The sequence below is a fragment of the Protomyctophum bolini genome (genome assembly GCF_963924005.1).
Source record: "Protomyctophum bolini genome assembly, chromosome: 3".
NCBI lineage: Eukaryota > Metazoa > Chordata > Actinopteri > Myctophiformes > Myctophidae > Protomyctophum > Protomyctophum bolini.
The window spans coordinates 47107481-47115855 of record NC_137864.1 but is presented as its reverse complement, the minus strand read 5'-3'; the positions used below and the strand labels follow the sequence as shown (position 1 = coordinate 47115855).

At 40.9% G+C, this 8375-nt stretch overlaps 2 protein-coding genes across 9 annotated transcripts in view; both read right to left on the bottom strand.

Annotated features, from left to right (window-relative positions):
* Positions 1–800: 800 nt before the first annotated feature.
* LOC308312480 (ependymin-1-like) lies at positions 801–2518 on the bottom strand (the record flags this gene model as incomplete). The annotated part of the gene is made up of 4 exons (XM_080759087.1): positions 801–945; positions 1529–1616; positions 1881–2064; positions 2405–2518. 4 exons carry the CDS (start codon positions 2516–2518, stop codon positions 801–803), a joined length of 531 nt encoding a protein of 176 aa, XP_080615213.1.
* A 2832-nt stretch (positions 2519–5350) lies between these two features.
* Positions 5351–8375, bottom strand: part of pnpla6 (patatin-like phospholipase domain containing 6) — a 40921-nt gene continuing 37896 nt past the window's right edge. For all 8 annotated transcript variants that reach the window (XM_080760340.1, XM_080760345.1, XM_080760344.1 and 5 more), the window contains one exon: positions 5351–7905. In XM_080760340.1, coding sequence (XP_080616466.1) covers positions 7831–7905 — 75 coding nt within the window. In that variant the 3' untranslated portion in view covers positions 5351–7830. The remainder of the gene's footprint in view (positions 7906–8375) is intronic.

Here is an 8375-nt window from a genome sequence, read left to right as displayed (position 1 = left end):
AAAGCATTTTTCTATATATAATCTGTACTATATTTCTATTATCAAGCACTGTTAAGATGTTTGACACTCTTCCGTTATACCACATTTTGAGTCAGTGAAATATAATTATATAAATAATATAAGTCAGAACACGAAAGTTGTTCGGCATGAGGAGACACATATGTGAATCAAAGTGTCATTGCCAACGGTCAAACGGTTCATGCGGAAGGAGAAGGAGAAGGGGAAAAAGTGACCAAAGTCATTTTGTGACTTCTCAGTCCCTTGACAAGAACCGTTTGCCCCACTGACTTCAAATTCAGTCGGACCCACAGTTGTCCAGAACCGTCACAAAAGGCCTCCGCCCGGGGTTCTGGACACGGCTCCCTTTCCACAACACTCCATATTTGGGCATGCCTGACACAGAACTCCATATAGGAATAAAGGGACACAGAGAGACAGATACGGAAATCTCCATATACTGTATGGGCATAAACGTGACACAAACGGATGGGTGGAACGGGTACTCTGACACAGGTACAATGGGAATTGCATAGCCGGGTGAGGCATGGATCTCCAACTTCCATCGTTACAGACTCGGTGCTCTACAGCCAGGCACTGGTCTAGTGAATACAAATCAACAAATAAGGAAGGAAAGCTTCTAGGTTTAGTATTGAACAGACAAACATCAAATAGATTGGCACTGCAGGTATCCAGTATATGATTTACAAAGTCACAGCAACAAAATGAGATCTCTACCACAAAGTTCGGATTGTTACATATTTTAATTCTGTCCAAGATCCATGACGTCACAAACAGTTATATCACTCATTGGTCTGCTCAGACAATCTGTTCAAGGCAGCGAAGAACGTGTCAGGTTTCTTGGTCTCTTCCAGTTGAGCGTTGTTGCAGATGAAGGAAGGATGGAAGTCCATTGGGTTTGTGTTCCCCAGCACCCAGTTGACAGTACTGAAATGACAAGAGTTTGGGGGTAATTATTTGGCTGTGGCTTTTGTCCTATTCAGTAAACTGTAAAGAAGGTTGCTATACAAATAAAACAATATTATCACAACATAGAATTAGATTACACTTTGCATTCAAATGTGTTCTGGATCTGGAAATATTATCTTAATGTACAGCAATTTATTGACCAGGACAAGATCCTTTTTTCCCCTTTTTTTTAAGGAAGCCTTCCAACTTGAAGAGGCTTCATAGAATAGAGAGTTATTTGGAATTATTCCAAATCTTGTCTTGGTTTGAGAGACTATGGTTCTAAATGATGCTGCAGGTTGCATATCCAAAAAGTAAAGGTCAGGGTACCTGCTCTCAGATGTTCATTTTCTAGTAGGCAAGAAAATCTAACTGACGGGTTGAAACAATGTTTAAAACGCTTATTTAGTCAGCCAGTTCCATGTTTATAAAAGACTTTCCGGAAATCTTCTATTGTTTTCCGGTACGCTTCAGAGTAAGCCTGCATAGAATTGTGTATCGTGGAAAAAAAATATATAACACATATAGTCCAAGAGGAAACAGGGAACAGTGTTACACTGACCTGATCGAGTTCCAGCCAGACTCTGGAGAGAAGCTCATGATGCTGGTAGGGATGCAGCCAACATCGGTGTAGACAGCCATGTACCCTCCTGAATACACAGGACAAAATGAGACCGTCAGAGTGATTGCAGCACCTGACACATAGACTCAGCTAGTTATTAATACCAGAAAGACGCCCTGAGGGTGAGAAGAGAACCAACAGAGCTTTTTAATATGGCACAGTTAAAATGCAGGATTTAAACTATAAATTAATCAGGTGTCTGTGAGGACCCATAAGGATACATTTTTACACTCAGAATTAAACTACAATAGCAGCCATAACTACATGCATGATTCTACACATTTCCTTTTACCATTTTGGGGCAGCTTTCCAGTCCAGGTGTTGACCAGCACACCCATTCCAAAGCTAGAGGAGGAGCCCAAGACCGCCTGCCCCATCAGTTCAGCATCTTCAGGCACCTGCATGGGGTTGAAGGAGGCATCGAGCGGCATCTTCTTGCAGGATAATTTAGTCCAGTCAATCTCATAGTTGACTTTCTAATATGAGAAAATGAAAGGAAATTAGAAGATTGAGAACAGTCATCAGAAAATGTCATTGATCAGAAAGCATTTGAGAAAATATTTGTGTTTGAACCAGGATGGAACATCATAATTGAGATGTCAGCTAGCTATTTCTTTCACGGTACGAAATAGGTTAATTGTTTACCTTCCTAGAAAGTGTAGTCAAAAGTACAATATTTGTCATTGAAATGTATTGGAATGAAAGTCAACAATAAAAAGTACCTTACACTTTAGTTTAAATACTGACCACCACCGCTACCCAACTGGCATCAGTATGGCAGTATGGAAACGGAAGGGAAATTAGAAATTACAGTACCTTATTGAAGAGCATCAATTGGTCCACTGAGAAGGTCTTGTTGCCAACCATTCCTTGGCTTCTGATACGAATCCTCTGACCGAAAGCGTCGTAGCTAATCGATCCCTCTGCCATAACTCCATTGCTAAGGAACTAAGGGGCAAAGAGAGAGAGAGAGAGAGAGAGAGAGGGGTGGGGTGTTAAGGAATCTCAATATGAAATCTAGATATTATTGATCATTATTCTCATGGTGGCCATTTGGCCCTCACATGATATTTCTGTTAAATGAGTCCATACGCACCATACTATAGTGTCCATTCATCAGTGGAGGCACCACTATATGGACACAAAAGGACAGGACAAACATATTTTTAAACAATAATACAAAATGATTGATTCTTCAGGGTGAGTTGAGGTATTTCTATTGTACTTAATGATGTTCTATTCTAGTTTACACACAGATTTCCAAAACCACATGAATGTCTAAGATAAGATCAGTAATATCAAAACATGACAACCTTCAAATATTGTCCAATATACTGTAGGCTTAACAAGTGCAATAATTTGTGTCTGTGGATAATAAAATATAATGACATATTACATGTTTTTTTTAAATTAAAATCAGGTAATGTAAGAACAGTCTTCTAAAAATACAAAAATGGCGCCACCATTCTCAACCTGCTGCACGAGGACTGTCAAGAGTTACTGAACACGGTCTTTTGGTTGGAAATGCAGTCAAATAACAGGTACTTTTCTGTTCAACACATTGTAGCTCACCACAGGGCTTGGGTTTCTGTGCAGCAGTTGACACCAGCACCAGGCTGACGCAGGCCAGGAGACTCAGGAGGTTCATGATGAAAGAGTGGCGTCTTCCAGGTACAGTCTGAGGATCTGAGAGCGCTCTGGCTTCAAGGTTACACACAACCCCCATATCATACACAGGTGGCCTCACTCACACAGTAGTGAATATTACCTAAATGGAAAGAATGGCTTTCCTGATAAGGTCCGTTACGCAACGTATCAAGGTAACCAGAGTAGCTGGAAAATCAAATGCTTTAAAAAATATATATAGTGTGAGCGCAAAGGATCTGCTACCTGAATGGTCAGGATTTTTAACAGTTAATTGCTATCGTTTGGTTTAATTGTCATTCTCCATACAACTGCTGTTGCTACTAAAAAAGTCATTTCATACAGTTTTTCCCTTTTGAGAAACTGGATTATTTTGCTGAATACGTTTTTGTTTGTTTGTTTTTGTCAGACATTTGGGGGGCCGGGAGGACATTACTTTTTCACTTTCTCTACCCATGCATCTCTTCAAGCCCAGATTGGGAGTGGTCTTTTGAGTGCATGTTTATTAAAAAAAAAAAAATCACACCCGTGTGGAGTGAGGGGCGCTAATATATTAAAGTATCTCATGTTGATTAGGCGATGTAAAACAAACTGTGCAAACAAACATTGCCACCTGTCCAATTCTCAGCCAGACCTTTGCTTTATGCATGGCCTCTCTGGGAACTGACCAGTGGTCTACCATACTGTCCGTTCAGATTTAACCTGCAGCTGCTCCACTTCATGATGGGCCAAACAATGTTGCTCCATAGGTGATAATAACAATAGCCTATGGTGTGAGCTAGTTAATTAAGCAATTAAAAAACAGAAAAAAATAACAAAAATAAATGCTTTATAAACCTAATCTATATGCAGATTGAGTTACATCCGACTACCTTCAACATGTTTTGGAGATTTGACTGGTGTAATTTGACAATAAGCACCAACTGCTAGCTAGTGCGAAATCATCCTACGGTAGTTAGGATACACTACGGTTAGATCAAATCTAATGAATATAGACTACTGTAAACAAACTATAGATCTGATCATGCTACAATCAAATGTATGATTATGTTACACTATCTAGAAAGCACACTGGTGGCCTGGGCCATGGCTCAGCGGTCAGGGACCTTGGCTGGTAATCCAGTTTGGCAGTGTCCTGCGGGTTTGACTCCAAATCCCGACAGCCTAAATAGAAAAATGTTCGTCAACTACCTTTTTCACTGACGAAAAGTAAATAAAAACTAAGCTAAGACTAATTATCCCATTCTGAACGGGAACCCATTTTTGTGTTAGCATCATGTTATGCTTTAGCTATTGAAAAATAGCAGATCTACAAGCTCATAGCGCGCCACTCGGTGGAGATGTTTTGGACCATCTGCTGGACAACTGCAAGAACTTCAAATACGTCCCCCACCAAACTTTCCACTGAATACTTTTTCAATATACCTTTATTTTTCAAAAGGGTGAGTCTAGGCTCAGTAGGCTTTGTGCATTACCTTGTGGTCAAAAACAGTAGGGCCAGAGCACGGTGGCACAGTTGGTAGTGCTGTCGCCTCACAGCTAGAAGGTCCTGGGTTCGATTCCCGCTCGGGGCGCTGTGGGTGCTGGCGGAGTGTTTCCTCCTCCGCGTCATCAATGCCCATTGGGGGTTGGCGATAGGGCCTTTCTGTGTGGAGTTTGCATGTTCTCCCCGTGTCCCCTAGGGTAGGTACCCTCACAAAAACATGCAGTAATCCTGGTCTCTAAACTGCCTCCCCCTGGCCAGCCGGGGTGCCTGATGGAGGGGAAAGGAACTGATTGGAATAACGTGTTCCTTCCACGCGCTACGTCCAACCAGGGAAACTCCCCCCTGTCGGGTGTAAAGGAGCAACTTGGACACTCAAGCATGAAGGAAGCATGAGTTAAGTCCGTTGCTCTCCCCAGGTTGGCGGAGGGTGTGTAGAGCCCAGGATCACATTAGATGATTGACACAGGGGTGAAAAAATGGGTTACAAAATTGTGGGATAAAAAATATTAGAGGTAAAAAACAGTAGGGCCACTGCAGCACGACGCCCATGATTTGCGAGATAGATGCACTTGATGCTGCAGCATAGAATTATGAAAATCATCAAAGAAGCCTAAACAAAAAAAGCAACACAGTACATTATAATTTATATTTATTCAGTGTGCATGTTAAATTGCTAGTTTTCTGAAGTCTGAAGTTGAACATTACATCTTGTGTAATCATTGGCATCGCAAGGCGGACACTAAATAAACCAAAACATTCCATTATTCAAGCAAGGAATTATTTTAAATACTCTTTTCAGTGCAAAATAGCTAAAGCAAGGCTAATTAAATAGGAGAATGATTCCAGTTCGTTATGCATATTCAAATGGTCACTTGGATCTTCCCCCCCCCAGTGTTAAAAAAAGTAGCCATCTTAAAAAAAAAAAAAAAAAAAGGCAGTAGTTACATCAATAAATAAAAAACGAAAAGTAAAACTGGCAACCATCCAGACCACGTGAATGGTTTTTAGTAGGAAACACAACTGTAGGCTTCCTACTATTTGTGCAACAAATAATTAACAAATAACTCAACAAAATCAACAAATATACATACTGTATGCTAGTATTAACATAGTGTTATGGTACTGTAGTTGTTATGTTATGTTAAGAATTCTACACAAGTTCTAGATCACCACCATCAGGAAGAAACCTTGTATCGCGATATACAGTACAGCCATTCATTGTACCCTTCATAAATAATTGCCCCATTTTATACTTTGTTGCAGGACTGTGGTCGCACGAATGTAGTGAAGAGAATAGCCAATATTCAAGTTTACAACACATCGCGATGCACTGCGTTGTGAGCTTATATTAGATCGTCCATTTTCTAATTTTGAAAAACCTAAAGAGGCCAGCAGGTTAGGTTAGGTTATGGTTATGTTTGTCTGTGGGCTTTAACCTGGCAAGCCATATCTCCAAGTTTCACACAGTGGAAGACTTCTGGGTTTTATATAATCCTATTCCGCTTTCAAGGAATTCCGGGATGTCCGGCTGTGACTGCTCTCCGTTTAAGGATGGGATCGAGCAGGTACAGTAGATCAAGTTTTCAATTTCCTGAAAAGTAAATAGTTTTGGACATCATCTCCGTCAGGTGGATAAAGCCAAAACTGTTACTTTTCAGGATTTAAATTTAGAAATAGAAAAAGGTGCAGATCAACAAGCTCGAAGCGCGGTGCGAGGAGCGTGCAGATCTGCTACTGTTGATGCTTTTGTGTGGACGCTGTAGGGTGATCAAGCATTCATTTACGAAAAAAACACGAGACGTTAGAATATGGAGATAAAAGGTTTCTGAGCAACAGCGATGATGTACAAGTGGACGTGGTGACCATAATGGGTCCAATCCAATAGTGATTATGCAGTGGTCCAATCCGATCCGGTGGGGTCACATTGTTTAACGTGTGTGGCTCAAACTCAGGTTGAAAAGGCATCATCTTCACCTGCTTGGATCTCAAGCAAAAATAAAAATGATTTTTTTTTTAAACAAGACTTTCCCCAACTTTCACAAGCCACACTCAGTCAATAATCATCAAATATTCCATCTATAGCTCTTCACCTGAGCTCACCGTCCTTTGTCTGTTCAAAACGTATGTGCCTACATCTACAGTAAGTCACTCTACAGTACATGGATTTTTATCCAAGCCAACCCTAAAAAAAAAGAAGGGAAAAAAAGTTTCAAAATCATTCAAAAATGTTTTTGAAAATGGCAGCTGCTCTACAAGCTCACTCCATGCCGGCTAAACAATTTCTAGTTCTCATGAATACTAAATATAGTACGTCTGCTACCTCCTTCTCTTGCCCCAAACACACACACACACACACACACACACACACACACACACAGTCACACACGGACCATGGAAAACCTTTCATAAATAACGGTTCAACACAGACATTAGACAAAACCTAGAGCCATACATACATTCAAACAGTCAGACAGATCAGGACATGCAGGCTGTCTTCCGTGTTCATTGGGGAAATAACGGACTACCGAGTGAACCCGAGTCTCGAACCAATCTTACATTTCTTTGTGTTGATATCTTAAAAGATTCCCTTTCGTTTTTTGTACACAGCTCAGGCAGAGTTTATTGGCTATGGGGTAGTCTTGTGTAGAAGTCATGAGAGAAGGAGTAATAGCCCACCTCCAAACACAGGCTCTATTGTACCTGAGTCATACGTGGTTGCGTGGCGTGTCGCTTACCACAAATAGCTGATCTACAAGCTTGCAATGACTCGCAGTACGACACGTTGTGAGCTAGTAGATCGGCCATTTTCGGTGCACGACAACTGGCGTGCAACCAAGTACAAATCAGGCGTCAGGTAACAAACACACCTCATTGTTTTGACTGTGGAAGTCAGATGGCTGAGGGTAAAAGTCAATGTACTGTATTAGTCAGGAGGAAGCCAGCTTGATGTGCGCTCAAAAAGGTAAAGCTTCAAAAGATAAAGCTTTTGGTGTTCATCATTGAAAGGACCAAGGGCGATTCCTTTCGAGACAAAGAGGCTTTAGGAGTTTGGCTGCAGAGGTGCCAAACCTGTTCCGTGACTTCCGTCTTACTCCTCCTCGGTCTCCCTCTGTCAGCAGTCAGAGACCTCAGAGCAGCTTTCACCCCCCGTGGTGCTTCTCCGTTGGCGCACAGTCTTCTCTTCATCCTAAAGGAATCACGCAAATTTGAATCCTCACCTACATACTGTGTGTGTGCGCGCTCTCATTTCCATACAGAATTTGTCATTTGTATGCATGTGAGAATTTCCTCGATTTGTTAGAAAAAGTAGCATCCTACATTAGAACTAAGCACATCTATAATAGTAAGTAAACTGCCAACGGTTCCTTTGAAAAACAGAACGACCAAAACAATACATGGTTGATGATACAATATGTCGACGATATTCGTTAATTTATGGTGATACGATACAATCCAATGATTTAAATTCAATACAGTAACAATTTAGCCCCAAAAATGCCGGATAATGCCGGATTGTATGGATATGAATAAGTAAACACCATGATTCTCTGGCAAATAAAATATATATTTAAAGTTTTAACACATGGACAGACTTGCACCTTAAAATGAACACCGAGAATACACACAGACCAAGTGTAGCGATATGAAATGGAAAAG